Source organism: Lepisosteus platostomus, chromosome 11, assembly GCF_059453375.1.
Source record: "Lepisosteus platostomus isolate fLepPlt1 chromosome 11, fLepPlt1.hap1, whole genome shotgun sequence".
Lineage (NCBI taxonomy): Eukaryota > Metazoa > Chordata > Actinopteri > Semionotiformes > Lepisosteidae > Lepisosteus > Lepisosteus platostomus.
In genome coordinates, this window is record NC_142621.1 from 40,612,757 (window position 1) to 40,631,979 (window position 19,223).

Below are 19,223 nucleotides of genomic sequence, written 5' to 3' on the forward strand. Positions count from 1 at the left end.
AGGCAGGAGTAAAATTAAAAACTTCCCACTGAACTTTTTAAACAATGTTACATAAAGATCAATACAGAAATAATCTATAAAAAATACAAAGCCATATTTACATTAGATTTTATGAAGATCAAATACTTAGAACCTTGGTGATATTGAAGTTTAATTTTCACATGGTTAGGCTATCAAGCAGCCTAAAATAAAACTTTCTAATTTCGATTATCTTTATAAGAAACCTGCTGATGAATTTTATCTAGACTAAAGTACATTTACTCCTAGTGAACAGGAGGTTGGTGTTTGAAAAATTCAATTTCAAAATTTGAAATTGAATTAAAAAAATTGCAAATGTGTATTATGTCTTCCTGGTGCTGATAAAAAAGCACAATTCAGAAAAAACATTTTCTGATGGCAGCGTGTTAATTTGGTTTTTTTTCAAGTCATTTTGATATATTTATACGTTAATCTTTATGTTTTTAAGACATTACTGTAAAACTATTCTGTGTATCTCTTTGACTCAGACCTATTTATTGTTAATACAAGCCAACAAAAATTAATAAATTAATTTAGAAAAAATTGGATATGGCTGCTATCCTTATGAAATTGCTAAAGACTGTGAACATCTGGAAAAAGTAACTTCAAACTTGGAGCTTTTCATGTCTGATTTTATAAAAATTGTGCAATGCAGTGAGCACTAATAAAGTGAATTGAGAATGTCAATAAAATGTACTGTTGAAATGTGCCCCCGGCATTTTAAACTCACATTTCCAAGTGAAAAATTAATATGGAAGAGGTGAATTTATCACCTCTCGGTATAAAAGACAAAATGAACTGGTTTGCTCAGGCTTTTTATAGGTGTAAGAAACCCAGTGGGTTCATAGCTCGATGGCAAAAACACAGACTTCTCAAGTCCTGGAATCCACCTTCTGATTAATATTTTGTCATTGATCTGACATGATTTGTTTCTGCAGGGCCGACGCAGCCTTTGTTCTGTCTTGTGTGCCATTGTGCGCCCAAATGCCCAGGCTTGAGCTCTGCTATGAGCTCTCGTCTTGCGTTACCCCTGGTGGCTGGTGCTATCCGTGCTGGCTGACCCCTGACTAAACCTCTCTCACCCTCCACTGACCCGTTCAGGGGAAGAGAGAGACAAAGGTCACAGGGGGTCAGCTGCAGGTTGGCCACATTTTTATTGCATTCCAGTGCCCTTGCAAGCTTCAATTTTCTGCTCCCCAGCTCTCGTTATTTTTTTGAGCGGCGCTGGTTGAGAGCTTTTAAGGTGCCTCATTGGCAGAAGTAATCCGACCCTTCTACAGACAGCAAAGCCCTCACACAGCACCCTGCTCACCCTCTTGTCTCCTACCACTGCAGGATTATCGCACAGTATAAACCAGCCCCGCCGAGGAGGTAACCTTTAGCCTGAGGTTGCTGGAAAAAGAAGAGGTAGAAAAATCAAAATATTCACATTCACTGCTGTCTTTTTGTCCTTCACATTTATTTGTTGAGAGGATATTGTTGTGTGTGGTCAGAGCGAAATTATTTAGTTGTTCTACAGCTGTCCGAGGAGTGGAGCAGGGATTCCAGTAAAGCCCTGAGTGCTTAGTACTATATATGTAGTAGCAGACGTGAAATTTGGCAGCCTACATAATATATGTGTAAATTCAGTCTTTTATTTAAATAGTTTACTATTCTGTGTTTATTTGCTCCTGATGCCTCTTTTAGGTTTATGAATATTCCTTCATCTAGCAAATGGCAATTAATATCTTCTAGAAAATCAGCTAATTAAAGTATTGTAAATGCCTGGATTTCAGATGTCTGGCACTCTTCTGTAAATTAGTAAATTTACCAAAACATCTTAAATGGTATTTTGTGCAATGAATCAGCACTCAGTAAACATGAAAGAAGCATCACTGACAAATATAGTAAGTGTACATTAACAAGAAATATCCATTTTATTGAATGAAGTATTGAATAACCTTTTTTCAGGTACAGGTTGCATCTATTTCTACAGCTGTATGCTGAGTCTTCATGTAGGTAGATATACTACACTACATAGGTCAACTGAGGCTATAAGCAGACTATTTCTTTTTTAACTAATTTGGTCAATTTATTTTGGTCATTTTGAGTGTAACAATTTAGTTTCAGCCTCATCTGCAGTATTATTGACTCTTACTTTGTTTTTATTAGGGAATTAAATCCTTTGTTCACAAGTTGTTTGAAAATGTTACAGAGCTCTTAACATTGATTATATTTCAGAATTTATTTTATAATTTGAAATAGTTCTGCTAGCAGTTAATGATGCATATTACCTTTATTAATCTGAGAAATCAACCAGCAGTCTCCAAGGTTTCTGCAGTGCTTAGAGACACAGCCAGCAATCACGAAACAATGGGATGCTAGCTTGAATCCTTCAAACACAATAAAAAAAGCAGTTGGTTTTGAAGAATAGAGGCTTTTAGAGCAGGAGTCATCACTACAAGTCGAAGAAATGTAACATTTTTAGTAAAAATCTTCATGGTGAACCAATATTTGGAGAGAAAAATTGGGAGAAAAGAGTCCCATTTTCATCAGAAGCTATTTACCAGCTCACACAGCTTTTGAATTCTGTTGGAGAGTGCTTGGAATTCCTTGTATAGTTAAGCTTGCTGTAGAAAAGCAGTGTTCCTTTGCCATTCATACACCTCATAACTCATTTTTAATTACTAGCTATTAACAGTCTGGTGTCAGGGCCGTGGGTTGGCCAAGTCACTGTAGAGCCTCTTCTGTTCTTTTGACAGTAAACAATAGCCAACTGGTAAATGGCACTAGCCTGGCATGAAAACAGCTCAGATCATATTGTTGCTTCAGTGTAGATTTAATTGCACAACGTCCATTATAACATCAACATTATTATTACTCTCAGAATTACAGCTGATTCAAAAATCGGCAACAGCTACATTAACAAGAACCTAGGCAAGAGACAACATCTTTTTTTTCTTAAACATCGGCGTGGACCACATTATTCTCTTTTAATTTTAGACTTTTTGTTGACCTACTGTAGAAAACGTGTCTTTCTTTCATGATCTTCCAAATGAACTGCTAATTGTATATAGCCTTACTTTAAATCTAATGGCCCATGCCATCTCCAACCCATTTCTGCAGACAATGTGAAAATCGAAATTAAGATCTTTTACTGTTTTTAAATTCCACCTGACTTGGGCATGTTTTGTCTAAAGCTCATCTTGTCTGTACCACAGATGCTGACCTTATTAGGCCATTGGTACAGTTCCTTAACAAAATGTTAAAAGACATGTCAATATTTCGGAGAACAAAACAAATCCAGTAAGTGGAAATTATGGAATACAAAAGTAACTGACATCCAATTACAAATAGTGAAATCTTTGAGGCAGCCAGTGAAGGTACTTGCAGATTGAGCCATATTGTCCAGCTCTCACTGATTAAGCCAATAGTTATAGTATGTGTGACTGGGACTTGTTGAAGGGCGGTGCGCAATGGACTGAGCTATGTTGTAGGTGGGTAAAAGTTTGGCTCCTCCTGCTAATCCTGTAGAAGTTATCGCTTCCTTCGTCCTGGTTTACAGTGGTAGTGAAATAAATTGATAAATATTCTGATTTGGGCTGGCATAAAATAGACAAGTAAGTGGTAATTCCAAATCTAAAACAGACAAAAGCTTTAGTAGGTGGTTGTTCAGAAATTCATTTATGTATTCTGTTGCCCAGAAAGGTTTCGAGTTCAGATTTAACAGATGAAATTGTAGCTACTGTATATTACACTAAATTATTCTATGTCTTTGCCACTTGGAGATCTTTAAGATGGTGTTATAATGCAGTTATTGCAAGTGCTCTGGAGATAGTGATTAGGTTTATTAAAAGAATACAGTGCATCTAACACTGCTGTTTCTTAAGGTCAAATTTAAAATGGGTGCATCGTTTTCTACTATCTGAATATGTTAAGCAATGTGGTATTCAGTATGTGCTGCTGCAGTGCAAAGATTTATGGTGTATTTGGTGCATCTGTTTTATTGCAGAAAAAAAATATCTTGTGTAAAATTAGGAAGGTATTTGTACAAACCATTAACTGACAGCCACTTTGCATTATTACAAACTGTAATTGAATTGTCAGAAGTAAAATATTAATATAAACCATATACTGTATAACTGCAGTTGTTTACTTTACTTACTAAACCACAGTGGCATATATAAAGTTATTTAAGACTTGCGGGCCATAAATGGTTTTCTAAAGCTACCCGCTGTTAAACTTTATTGTTGCTTACTTTTCTTCTTTTAGACTGAAGGATTTTTAAATGATCAATTTGAATGAATGAAGGCTTTAGATTATACCCTAGTTTCTGTTTATTAAAAAGAGCATTAAGATATTTTAATTGATTGTATTGACATACATTTGAACCAGGTAGGACACCTGTCATACCTTTTGTCTAAAACATGGTGTTTAAAGACTGCATTTCTTTCCAAATCTCATACTTCACTACAGAGATCACTAGATGTACTGTACTTCAAATTCAATGACAACTTTTTATGTAAGCCTAAACAGAAAAGAAAACTATAGAACCTGCATATTTTTAATACCCAAATTTCTGATGATGGATAGATGGATATTACAGGGAATTTAAAGGTTAAATCATTCCTTTAGCAAACTGTTTCTTTGTGGCATACTAAGTCTGTTATTATACCATGGCTTTCAGAATTCAAAAGTGGATGCTATACTGTTTGGAGTCATCTGTCACCATGATCTCTTGGAGTGAGGTAATATTTACACATCGTGTAGTAAGAGATTTGAAGCCTTGCTTTCAGAAGGATTGACACGCTTGACTGCATCAAAAAATAAATAAGAGTGGTGAGGCACCGAAACGAAATCATAACTTGTAAACCAAAGTAGAATTTGCGAATAATAATAGCAATGACTGGTACAGAAAGCCGTGGTAAAACATGGTAGGATAGATTGATTGTTCAACATCATGAGAAGAGGGGCTGTTTTTAAAACCGGCAGAGAAATAGATTGCCGGTCTGAAGGGTCTGCCAGCAGCAGCGTATGGCTGTTTTTCAGTGCCTACTGAAAATAATTCAAAGCTCAGATTCAAGTGGAAAAGCCTCGTGGAGGGACCAGACACACTCGCTCTCTTACACATTTTCATACCGATGATGTTTATTCAATTCTGTTTTGTTAACCCCCTGACATTCTTTAAATCAGAGCTTTCACCCCTGTAAAATTCAGATTACATCAAAGCATAATTAAAATCCAAATGTGTCTCTGTTTCCACTACAACACTTATCACTTAGATTAATTTGCATTTTGATTTTTTCAGCTGTTTGTCTATCTTAGCCAAATTGTCAGGCATGCCATCTTCTCCAGTTGTTTTCTTGTCTCTCCTTCAAAGCACATACAGTAGTCCTGTGAGGAGAAAACAAATGCATGTAGATAAAATGAAAGTAAACATACATGATGGTAAATCCATTTGTCATACATACAGTACAGTCCTAAAGATTGTTCTAGAGTAAAAAATAACTCCCTTACCTCAGAGAAGAGACGTCTGCTGATGTGAACTAATCTTTTGTTACCAAATGGACTTGTGAAACAAGCAAATGAAAGTGCTCTTAGTTGCTTCCATAGGCTTCACCACACTTTAAGCATGATTTAACTGCATTTTACTGACTTTTAACTATGTTATTGCTCAGTAAATTTTAATAAGGTAGGTGACCAGGAAAACGGTCTACACACTGAAGTTCTATAGCTACAGTGAGCATAGGAAAACTGGACGGAGTGCTGAATTTCAGGTCTTTTTTAAGACATAGTTTAAGGGTATTTTTACAGGTGAATGGAGAATAAGACTGCCCATGTTTTGGGAAGAGCAGTCACTCCTTTTGTAATGCTAGTGATTAAATCTTAAAGATATTGCGTGTTAATTGTGTAAATATGTTTGCTTTTACATTTGTCATTATAGAGAATTCATGGCCCTTACAGTCTCACTTCTGTATCATTGATGCAAGCTGGATCTCTTAGAAGTTAAATGTACTCTTGTCCTTACTGTGCACAAATGAATTACCCTACACATTTATGTTTTAATTATGAAGTTAATATCAGATGGTGTCTTTGACAAATCGTAATTGGGAGCAAATACAAATACTTGAGGATTAATAGACTCTATCCCTTAGAGTCAGAACAAATATTTTGCTCACTGTTTGCAAATATTGAGAAATTTGTGGGGGGTGAAAACAAATGCAAATTCACATACAATTGTAACTCAGAATGTGATAATGTGATATGTTTAAAAAAGTAATTATTTGGAGTAAAACAATATTTTTTCCTTTTTTTTTTTAATATTCAGATCTATCCAGGGTGATTGGACTTGCAAATTCAGTAACGAAGAAGCATATAATATTAACAGTATATATATTTTTTAGTGAAAAATCCAACAGTGTCCCACAGTAAAATAAAATAAAAATAATGATTAGTTTAATTGACCAATATCAAAAGAAGTGCCTTTCCCGTGAATTGCTTGATGTTTCTACAGAGTTACACTTTACTCTGTAACATATACATACATTAAGGGGCTTGTTGTCAATCTTGAAAGGTTTTTTGGGGGAGGACATTTGAAATTTGAGAGGTAATGAACAAAATTAATCTATTTTTGAACATTTTATTTTTACATTCTTGTGATTTGATGAGTTGTATGCAAACAGACAAAATAAAAAAGCAACTGTAATTTAAAAAATGGAAACAAATGAATTCAAAAAGGGTGACTGGTCCTACAGAGGAAGGATTGGGGAGTATCTGACAGCACCTGCATTAGTGTCCTTCTCTGATGCTCTGCTTGCAGGCTATTTAATAAACATTAGAAGGTGGGGAGACAGAGAAGGGGGCCAGCAGGTGTTTCACATATCTACAGTACAGGCACATCTGGTGTCTTTGGATCTAAAGGGTAAACCTGCAGAGCACACATTGAGATTAACTGCAACTGAAGCTCATTACTATTCAACATTTTTAATTTGTGCTTGTAAACTGAATTGTAGCTTTCTCACACCTTAGCAGGAACTGAGTTAAAAGAATAAGGAATTTAGCAATTTGCACAGAAACACAGTAGTTACAGAGCTTTCATCCATAAAATATCTGATTTTTATCAGAAATCTATCATGTCCTGGAGATCTGTTTTAATACTACCAATGAGAAGGTTAACATTCATTTTTTTTCCTCTGAACCAAATAGAAAAATAAGAAGTGAGGAAAAATGTACTCAAGCTGTGAATGAGCAATATAATTTATTTTAATTGTTCCAAATGCATGATACTGTTTGTTTGTTGTTCTAATTCAGTATTCAGTTCTGCCAGTGGTAGTTTGATATAAAAATGCTATCGCATGTTAGAAACACATCAACTATGCAGAATAATTTAGAAAATATGAAAAAGATATGCTGATTGTTAAATGCTGCAGGCTTTTTGCATGATATAGGATTTTATGAATGCATTTATATCCATATTGATGTATTTATGTAGTGTGGTTCCCTGAAAATAGAAATGTGATCAACAGAGGACACAGAAATTGCCGAGGAGTCTCAAATTAAAAACAGCACAATGGAGATCGTGTTGTCCCATAATGGGTTAATGCTGAGGATCAGCTGTTGTAATGTCATTAGACATTCTCTTCGTTTTATACAGTGGGCTGTTTGATGTTTGAATACCCGAGAGACTTCACAACCACCCCCACTCCCTCTAACACCCCCCCCCCTCCCCGCCTCACCGCTACCCCTCCCAATTTACTGAGAACCTCCCCCTCTGCCTTTACATGCTTATATTGGCTTATATTGCTACTAAAGTAAATAGTAGAGCATTGATTATAGAGGCAGTGTGAGAGTCCAGGCACATGCATGCCTACTGTGTTTGTGTGTCCCTGTTTCTTCGAGTTAAGGAAAGGCACGTAAAGAAATCATTCAGTACAGAGAAGGTAAATTAGGAAGAAAAGCGCAGGAAAAGAAAAGGGCAGAGGAGAAGAAAGAGAGAGAGCCTGAGAGAGAGAGAGAGGCAGTGTGAGAGAGAGACAAGGATCTCCCTGCTTGATGCGCAAAACATCCCGCTACCACATGCTGTGCTCCATGGCCAACTCGGGCTGTCTGCTGCTCTCCGGTTCTGGGATGTTACCTCATTCCCTCCAGTGTCCCCCGGCATTCCTCTATCTTCCTGAGGTAAGACCTGCTCCCCTCCTTTCATCCTCTTCTCTTTCTGGTGTTCCCCTCCTGGCACGTGCCTGCTTTGTGTTCTTGTCGCCTTCCCCCCCCCCACCACTCCTCACAGCTTGGGATCATCTGCCTTCCTTTCATTCTTTTCCTCCTTTTATCCCGAAGTTTTGTTGTGTTTTTTTTTGATGCATCAGTGCAGGGCAGCTGAACTGAACGAGTGAATGAGCGATACGGAGAGCGAGTTGATTGTTTTGTTCTTTTTACTGCCTTTTTTTTGTCCCTTCTTCTTCTTCTTTCCCCTCATCTCAAATCTTCAGAGAAGCATTGTCACTTTTCAAGTTAGCTATTAAACTGCCGCTTTTGTTGTGAGCTGATGTAGATGTAGCAAGTTGGAATTAGGTTACAGCATCGGGTTTACTTTGGAACTGCTGTGAATTGACAGTAAGGAATAGGGTGGTTTCTAAACTTTAGTCAGTTTTTATAGTTGCACAATCATAATGAGGCCCCTTCATAGTAATACAATATATATAAGCATTTATTTTTTGTAAAGTAACTCACAAACTGTGAATGCAAGCACTCCTAAATTTACATTGTAAAAATTGCCCTTTTTAAAGTCAGGATTATGACAGTTAACGTAAACCGTGGGAATACGTATGTTGTAGAGTATAAGAGATTTCATCTCACAAAATAGACATCCTAAAGCCTGACTTTTTCTTGTATGACCACTAAGGCACCGGAACAGATTTTTCATAAAAAGCTGGAAAAAGACAATGACCATAAATTGGCAGATTTCATTTTCCCTTCGTTTTGGGGGGACAGTTGTTTGGTGTGTGTGTGTGATTGTTTTAGTACCAACAACATGTGCAGCAGCAGACTGTTGGTTTCCCTTCAGTTTGTTATTGCAGCAGTATAAAAATAATAAGGCTGTTGAGACCTAACCTGCCGCATCCTCCCTCCAAATCACTCTCACAGATCACCTTTATGGCTCCTGCATACTGCCTACTGCCTTTCCAAATCTGCTCCTCTGCCCAAAACATTACTACACAGCAGCTGTCAGCTGGTAAAAGACCGGTATTCTGTGGCCAATTTCCTTGTGTTGTGGGCACTGTGTGTAATATCGTATGTGTGTGAGTATAAGTGGATGCACTTTATTGGAAGAAGATGTGTTTGTGTGAATAGAGTAAGCTGAATGCAGTTTCTGGACTGTGCATGCATATAGGATTTTGTGGGCTTGTTAATTTCATCCAAAATAAATCTGATAAGTTGCGAAACATACAGGAGGCGAAATAAGAGTAGTTTAAGTAGCAAGGAGGCAATAAAGTTCTATGCTTTTGGTTTTATTTCTAAGACTTGTCTGATCTTGGAAAAAAAAGCTTGGTACTTTTTTTATACAAATATGAACTAATACCAAGGACTGTATCCATTAACATGCACAAGTGCACATCTTAATAGATATTTACAGTCAAGAAATATGGTACATAAAATGTTACCAGGATTATTAGTGTCAACAGTTAATAAAAGGCGAACAATTAATCAAACAGGATTCAATATTTGTGTCTCTCATTGATTTTTAAATGCTATTTATAGGGTTGTAATTATGGAGAAGTTTGATTCAAAAATAGATTCAACAAAATAAGATATATCTGGAATTTTTATTTTATTTTTTTAAAACACATTTCCCTGACCAAGGTACCTGATTCTACCTACAGTACAAATCCAATAGAGCCGGGTTTTGTAAAATTACCCTCTGAGATAGTTCAGACAGGAGATGAACTTTTTTTTTCCATTCCGCCCTCCTTTTGACCCATTCTTTGTTGTACTGCAGCAGTTTGATTCAGGCTCGCGGGTCACTGCGTTTTCCTTCAGCTCTCTTTTTACACATCTTGCTGAAAAGGCGCTGTGTGTAGCGCAACAAAGAGAAAGTGAAATCTCGCAGACAGAATGGCTGTTAAAACTTTGAGAATACCCCAGAATGTTTAGTGTTGGTGTGCTGTAGGATTAAAAATGAACTTCAAAAATTAAACAGAAAATAGCAGGAAAGATTATTGATTTATTTCGCTCTTGTCAGTCCCGCTTTCCTATACGACATTTTCCACTGAGAATCAGCACAAAGGATAGTACTGAATAAATAAAAAAAATGCATAGTCTTTCTTAGCATCTCTGAATGTGAGCCTTATCTGTGAAAAACCAGAAGTGCCGAACGACACTTCATTTTTGTAAAACTATGAGCGATTGTCAACTTCTCAGTCTTAATTTGTTAGAGGAGTAAAAGGGGTTGATGAACAGTTCAAATGTTTTCACAGACCCACTCAACTCTCTAGTAGAGTGATCCCAAAATGTATACTGCATACAACAACCACAAGTTTTAAGCACTTTACTGACATTTTGTACATATATTTCATTTCCAATAAGAAGGGTTGCATTATGGCAACTGGATAATTGTTGTCTTCTAATGTTTGTTTTTTTTCTCATTTTATTTTGTTGGTACAGTAACAATAAGAGATTCATGTTTATTCTAATTAATGATTTGCTCCAAAAAGAAGAAAACTGCTGCTGTTAAACAGAGGCAGAGTGATGTTTTAAGACAAATGCCTCAGTAAGGCGGTTTAAATTGTTGAAATCTATCTGTGCTTCTCACAAGTAATTACAATGAATTACTGTTTTAAATGAAGTGTTTCCTATTTTTTTTTACATTCTACCTCGGGAAGAGAAGTTGGAAAAAATATCCAATTTATTAGTCACAAATTGAGAATCAGGACTTCGGGAATCTAGTCCTTCTGCGGCCTGCTCTCTCTAGCACTTCAGCTGCATTCTTGTGTGTCTCTTTGGATAATTGATTACCAGGCGCGTTGTGTGCTTTTTGCTGCTGTTCAGAAGCTGCTGTTAAGTCTTATTTCTTACTGAGCAAACAGCAGTTTCTTTTTCCATTTGATTTGTTCAGTCTGCTGCTTGGCAGTGAGACCAGCAACAGTGAATATGTAGTGTATGTACAAAGTGAAGGAATGTTAAGATTTGCAGTAAGCCTTACCGATGTCTGAGAGCTATGCACGCACGCGTGTGTGAGTGTGTCACACAGCGCAGCACCTAGGCTCTTATACAAATGAGATGTTGCTTTTAAAAGTGCTCCAGCTCAATATTTTAAGCATGCAAAAAAGGAAAAGAAGTGCTTGCAAATAGCACTGCAATAACTGCTGCTTTACTCTTGCAGGAACATACCGTATGCTTGTAATAAGTTTTTGTTTTTCTCAAAGCAGAGCGATATTTTTCGTTGTTATTCTCTGTGTATTTCTTTTACTCTGATAGTATAATCTTTCTTTTTCACCGCTGCTGGTATTCAACTCTTTAAGTCAATACTATGCAGTAAATCTGCTTGTGTAAGCAACTCACAACGTCTCACGGGAGTGGAAATCTTTACTCATATACAATATCGTTAAACAATAAATAGTATTGTATAGTTTTCCATAAATTACTAGCATTGCAACAGATGTGGCGATCTCTGTAGTATTTTTATAGCTAACAGTTGTAGTGTCTGTGTGATCTGTATATATATAGATTTAAATTTCAGCATTAACTCTGGAATCCCCTTAGTTGGGGCCTAACCTGATGCATGTAACATTTTCAGAGTTTTATACCACAGAACAGCGATCTATTTAAGCCACTGTAACTAATACCTTCACTGATTCATCTTAACAATGTGTGAGAGAGAAGGTAAGATGGATGCTGGATAGAATCCACATTGGCTTATTTCTTTACTTACAGCTTGATCCTGCACATAACGAATGGCATCAATCACCAATTGGAGGCTAAAGGGTTAAAATTCCCAGGGGACCAGTGAATGCTAACTATGCAGTGACAGTTATCCTTTTTTGGATAATTTGCTATTGACAGCTACGAACAGAAACAGTATTTGTAAGTCTTGCCTAATGTCTTATATTCTTATGGCGGCATCATTAGCAATGTATGCTTACATAAGCCTAGAAGGGGATTTTTTTTTATTTGAGATTTCATTTAAAGAGGAGATTTCATTTAAAGAGGAATGCCCTGTACCACTGCTGTAGGAGTAAATGAGACACTTTAAAAGCGTTAGAAGAATTTCTTAAGCCTTTTGACCTGTTGGAAAAGGTTAACCGACCATATGTCTCTTAGAAAAGGCACCTTTTTATATTAGACTCCAAGACAGATTCCTGGTAAACGGATTTTCCGTTTTTACCTGCAGCTTCTGTGTTGTAGAATTTAAAAGTAAAACTTGTAATAGAAGTCCAGAGAACCTGTTGTACAGTATGTTGCTGTTTTAACTATAATAATTATAGTTAAATCATTGATGATTCATTCTCAGGAATTATGCTACTCTTTCCTAACTTCTCCATTATCAGGTAGTTTAGCTGTTAATTACAAAAAGTTTTTTTTTGTATGGCTTAGATATACATTGGTAATAAAGATTAAAGCATGAAGTACAGTATAAACTGAAAAAATAAAATACTTAGCAAAAACCTATGCAATATATTATTTAGGCTAGTTCATTTCTGTTATCAGTCAATATTTTTGTTATTTACACTACTATAAGTAGCATTGTAGCACCACGAAAGCAATTATTAAAGAGAGTTTTAAACTATACTATATGTAACAGAAGAATAAATTGCAGCTGTTCCCTTTCAGAGTTTTTGTCTTGAGGAAAATCATCACAACAAAGTTAATCATTTTGTAGTTCAATATTCTAGCATTTTTTCAGTTGATCAGTTCAATAGTGTTAGAATCCTCTCAGATGGTATCGGTTGTTTGCATTCTAATTCAGAAAGGTAGCAGTTTTTCATGTGGCAACCAGTTTTATTATATGGCAATAAATAAACTACAATTTCCATTTTCATCAAATTATTTCTTCGAGTTGTAAAAATCTTTTTTATTATTCTGTTATGGCACTGTTGAAGTTGAAGTATTTTATATCCTATTTCAAAAACAAACATATCTAGGTTTTCCTTATCTTGCAACCCTTATCAATTTTTCATTTATTTCAATGTAATTAAACCATGAATTTTGTATATTTTACATTTTTCATGCATAAAACCTACAGGAATATTTTCAGATAATGTGTTAAACAATCACGTTTGCATATTTTATATGCAGTATATTTCTTAATGCCACTTATTTTATTACGTGCAATTTTGATTTGTTACCTCTTGAGTTAGCCACTCTCTCACACAGTTCTTTCCTGTCTTACTACTGTTTTTTTTCTAGTACCAGCGCTATTAAACTTGGTCGCAAATAGACAGTTTCTCCTTGGATTTGAGGTTTGTTCATAAACCATAGCTTTATTCATGTCAAATTGATTCATTTAACAATAAACTTCACAGCAAGCCTTGTGCATTTGACAGAGGTTTTTACAATCAAAGACTGAGAATGCAGGAGACTTCATTTTACCAACTCCCTCTGAAAACATGCAAAATCAGTATTGCTCATGATTGTTGGATCATTTAACAGGGTTCTATTTGTCATAGTGTTAGTTGCCCATATGAAAAATCAATACATCTAGGGTATACACAATCTGTTTCAAGGAAAAACATCTACATACTGTATGTCCTGACAGATGTGTCTTGCACAATGCAAATATTTTCTGAACATATGCAACATGGAAAGGTGTACTTCTATTTGAAGAATAACTTAATATGCCATGTATCTTGAACAACATGCTGTGTACATTAGTCTTACTGAATGCTATCACTCCAGTTCTGTTCAGTTTCTGTGCTAATGTTAGGTCTGTTTTCCTTTTCACATTTTTAGGGCCATTCAGTATTTTGACACATGGTATTCTCGTCACTACAAATTGCTGAGAACGATCCAGAAGCAACAAAACCCAATTTTATTTGAGGTCAGCTTTAGAACATGAAAATGGAGGGAGGATGTTTTTGTCAGGATTAGCATTTTATTACGAAGGTTAGAAATTAAACCTTGATTCGCAATGGCTTTGCTTTATTTTTTAAATCATTTTCTGATCTTATCAAAATCCTTTAACTGGATTTATTCATCCATATTTTCTCGAGGCAGTCTTAATGCAATAGAGTGGCTAGGGCTTTGGTTGAGCACGGCCGTTACTGAGCACACATCAGGGAGAGTGACCAGGCCATTTTTGTGATCACACTCCTGAAGTAAGTGCAGCCTCTGTGAGCGGAGTGAGGAGCTGGGTATGAGTGTAGTACAGTCACTGGAGCCCCACTGTAAGGATTGCAGGGACTGGGACAAAAGTGTAATGGAACCGCAGAACCAGTGGTTCCCTAGATTAAACAAACCCTCACTGCGATGTAGAAATAGATACTTTTTTCCAGTCGTACACTCCTCTTACAGCCTCAGATCTTAGATAAAGCTAATCCTTCGGCCTTACTCACATCAATTCGTTTTTCCTTTGGGGTTGGTTTCCTCTTTCATATTTGTCTTTTTTTACTTAGTTAATTTTTCCTTCTTGCCTCAGTCTCCCCTTAATGCTGTTAATGCAGAATTTTCTCTCTCTCCCTCTCCCCATTCCCTCCCTGCATGCATTCTTACTTTACTGTAATCACAGGACGTAGACAACAATTGTGTAGAAGGGATTGTGAAAAGCTTCTTGATAACAAGAAATCAATATCCAATAGAAGGAAAAAACAATTTTGGACTTTAAAAAGCAAGGGAAGTCATAATCCTTGCCTTTTGAAATAAGAAGCAACACCTCAATGATGTACTTAATGTCAAACAAGAATGTCTCCCTGCTCAATCATTGCTTCATCACTGTAATAAATCCATTTATATTTTCCTGCTGTTTTTTTTATGATAGATAGGAGAATTGAGCTTTCCCCATGCTCCTAGATGCAAGCAGGGTTGAATCTGACTGTTCCGCACTCCCTGTGATCCTAAAGCAGTAAACGTAGAGTGACTGCACAAGATCGCTTTTAAATTTCTAATGTGTTGCATTATAGTTAATGAGACAGTTCTTTCTCACACTTCTTTAGTGAAAAACATTTTGGTAGGTTTTTCTGCTGAGATTGGTACGGCAATTGTTAGGGACAAACAAGTTTGAAATTCTCTCCAGTATTGCATGGTTGTTTTATGTGTTTCCTCCATTGCTCTTCTTTGCTCTTTTACTGTAAGCTTTTCCTCTTTCCCTGAACACAGCCATATTGTACCTCTGAGGTTTTCTGATTATTTTCAATATATAATTATAAACCATATGTTCCTAATAGAAAGCTGACTACTACATGAAAAACAATTGTGCTGAATTCTGTGTAGTCTTCCTTTCCTATTCTTATTCTTTTACTTGTTGTTACATAATGTTTAATGGATGTTTTCTTACCATTAATGGACGTATATATTTAAACAAATTGTACAGTGCTAGCTCTATTGCATTCTAAATGTCATACACTAATAGAAAGAAAAGAAACTTCTGAAAAGGGTTGTAATAATAATGATGATGATGATGATGAAAATGGCTGTTTTCTTAGAACCTTCTGAAATTCCCTCCTAGAGGATGATAAATTGCATAACAATTGAAAACACAAACTGCCATCTGCCCTCATCTATCATCACAATTACAATGATTTTCAACAGAACAATGGGGGAATTTGAAATCGATCCATATCTCAGGAATAGGGCATGTAATAGCCCCCTCACAACAATTTTTTAAGTTTAGGCAGCATTAAACATAAGAGTACAAATTACGACCACACATTTTATGTGTCTGTCCATCTATCTAATATAACAACATTGAATACCCATTGTAAATGTAACTTTAAAATGTTCTACTGTATCTATAATTCCTCACAATTCCTTTCAAATATTAATAAGTAACAATAACTGCAATTTATTTTTTATTTGCTCTCCATTTCCAAAGAAATTAAATCTCTTTTTTAGTGTGTGGTGACAATCAAATTACATGAATAGTATGTCTTGTCATTGCTTATGTGTATGTAGACTTCTGTTTTAATGAAAGGATTTAACAGGTAGAACAGCCACATTGTTATTAGAGAGAAGCTAAGGGAAGAAATAAAAAGTGTTTCCCTGAAAACAGGTGGAAAGAATATTGAAATATATATATATTGCATTTTGGATTTCCCATGTTAAATTCTTGCTTTCTTTTTTTTTTTACTTTTTTACTCGTGTAGATTGTTACCATGGGCTAGAAATAGCAGTAGCTGGAAGTCTGAAGAAAGTGTATCACACAAACAGTGTTACTCACGGGAGAGTGAACTCTCAGGGGTTATGGACCAGCTAGCAGTGATCACATAATTTCAAGAAATGAACCAGGCAATTTTTTTAAAATTAGTGATTCATTGTGTTTAGGGTATCGTGGTACTTCACACAGAGAACATAAACCCTTCTGAGCAGGAAGTGTCTTGTCTTTGTTCTCAACGTGTTGTACACAACTGTGACTGGTGAGAGAAGAAGCTACATGGGATTAGCGAGTCTTTTTTCAGTCAATCAGTGTCTGCATTCAGCACCATTCTTTTAAAATGTGTTATAATCCCGTCTCCCTGGGTTCCGTGCTCTAGTTCCCAAGAAAAAAAATGGCGAATTTTATATCTTTAGTTTATTGAGTTATTTTTAAATTTTACCTTCTTTTCATCAAAAAAAAAAGATTTTATTGAGTTTACAGGCAGCTAGATTTTAGTGCAACATCATTCTCCTTCCAGAGGCAAATCATGCCATGAATGATTGTAATTCTGGAGGGAATCTAAAAATTAAACACTGTATGTCTAGACACTTTGCAGATTGTATTTCATCTTGTTACGGTTCACCTGTCTTGAATTGGTGTTTTCTTAAATGTATGAAACAAAATTGCAAAAGAAGATAACTAAGGCTTTAAAAAATGATCTTCTTCACTCCAATAACATTGTTAGTACTGAGAAGTGCTTTCCAGGCACTAAAAAGCATCAATAAATGATGTACAGCAACTGCATTTACATAGAAAATATTGCTTACGCATATGATTTATCTCTGTATTTTGCAATTATCTAAAAACCCTGCATCAGATTTATATAAGGTCTCCTTTTCAAAGATAATGCTATTAATAAACATACTTACAAGGTACTTCTGTTTCATAATCCAGGGGTTTTAATCATGCATTGTTTTTGAGAATGTGACGGCATTATATTGTTATTTATTATTCTATTACATCATCATCATTTATTTAGTCTGATATTTATTTCTTCATGCATTGGTTGCAGCTGTGAGTTTTTCTGCTTGAGATCCTGTTGAGAATCTTTCTGTTGTGTGATCCAAGTGTTTTAAAGGGTGGTTAGCACTACACTGGCTTTTAATATGGTCTTTAAACTATTATCTGCTACTGTCGAGTGAGATCTTTAGGAAAGTTTAGGAACATCTTTGTTTTGTTGTTGTTAAGCTGAGAGGTGGTGTTGTTATTTGGTTATGTACCTTTTGTATAAAGACAGTTCCTACAGTACATGTTAAGTGAATTCTGCACTATTTCTTCAACTGAAACTGAATGTTTCAGTCAACTTGTGGGTATATTCTGTTTGTTCTTGTCAGAGTTGCAACAATGACATCTCTCTGGACCAGGTAGTACCTTCTAATGAAGCCTAATATTAGCAGCAGCAGTTAATCCCTCTGATATCACTTATTGAGAAGATAGAAGACTAGACTGATTGTTCACCCATTGAAACATTTTGGATATATTGCAGTTTTTTGTTGTGTTGACCAACACATCACCAGCACTAAGTTCTGTACGGAATCATAGTATTTTGTTTAGTTTAGAATACAAATGGCTCTGTGGCTATGGATCTGCGCCTGTGGCTGGAAGGTTGCCAGTTCATATCCCAAGGCCGGGAGAGGAATCCTACTCTGCTCGGCCCCCGAGCAAGCCCCTTAACCCTAACTGCTTCAGGGGCGCCATACACAGCAAATGGCTGACCCTGCGCTCCGACCCCAAGCTTCTCTCCCTATCTGTGTGTCTAATGCAGAGCAAGTTGGGGTATGCGAAAAGACCAATTCCTATAACAAGAACTATGGGCAATAAAGGGATCTTGTCTTATCTTAAATGTAATCTGAGAGTATCGTCAAATAAAGCTACAAGTGTATTGGATTTCTGACACTACATTTTAGTAATTTTGTTCTCAGTTTTCTCATTTTATATCTTTTAAGGATTGCTTGAATATAAATTATTATATTCAATTATATTATATTAAGGTAGCTTTAGTATCGTTACTGACATCATTGACATTATTATGTTGTATCAATAACTGTTCCTAGCACCACCTGAAACCAAACCGAGGGCAGCTGATCTTATTTGAACTGTTTTCTCCACTCATTATCTACCATGAAGCAGTAGTTACCAAGTGCAGCACTACAGACTGTAGACTTGAGAGAACATCACATGGCTTTTTGCAAAACCTTTCTTTTGCATATAGATTTTCCCTGACTTCACACAAGCTTGTAGCTTAGAAGGCGGATGGGGGTCTTGTACGGTGAGGGGGCTGGCAGTTGTCTTAAGGCTAATGCAGTTCAAACAGCTTGATTCCAATTACTTGTCTCCATCTTTGCTCCTTTTGTTTCTTTTCTTCTGTCCTGCAGTGTTTGACTCAAGCTAGCAGTGATTATTATGTTTCTAATTTATTATTAGATCAATACCATCTGGTATTCAGTGTCCCAGCTTTCATTGTCCTGTCTCTATGCCTGGGGTGGCTGAAAGGAGGATGATGGGGGGACTTCTTATCTGTTCATGGGGTGTGGGGATCTGCACTGTGGAATAGAAGATTTGGGGTGTTTACATTAACTTCCAGGTGTTGAACTGAAGGGGATTAAAGATAAAAAACATGATTTTGGACATAAGAAGAATGACTGCTGAACTGTCACGCTAAACAATAAAAGACTAGTAAATAAATAATACCATATCAGTACATTATCATTATCTTTTTTTTCTTGAAAAAATGTCTGTTCAATTTGGTTAAGCGAAGAGCTTGTGTTTTAAAGATTTACATGAATTACATTAACTTTTGGGCTGGTGAAATAAAAAAAAAAATTACTTTTTATGCTGTGCTCACATTAGCCGGACGCTAAGACAATGGTGTAGATGAGGT

At 36.0% G+C, this 19,223-nt stretch overlaps 1 protein-coding gene across 13 annotated transcripts in view; it reads left to right on the forward strand.

The window, feature by feature from the left end:
• The window catches only part of LOC148652662 (RNA binding protein fox-1 homolog 3), a 514,276-nt gene that overhangs the window by 372,127 nt on the left and 122,926 nt on the right, over positions 1 to 19,223 (forward strand). The window contains exon 1 of one of the 13 annotated variants that reach the window (XM_088599664.1): positions 7,821 to 8,175. The exons of the other annotated variants lie outside the window; for them this stretch is intronic. Coding sequence (XP_088455790.1) covers positions 8,050 to 8,175 — 126 coding nt within the window. The 5' untranslated portion in view covers positions 7,821 to 8,049. Of the gene's footprint in view, positions 1 to 7,820; positions 8,176 to 19,223 lie in introns of those variants that run through there. 13 annotated transcript variants of the gene reach the window in all.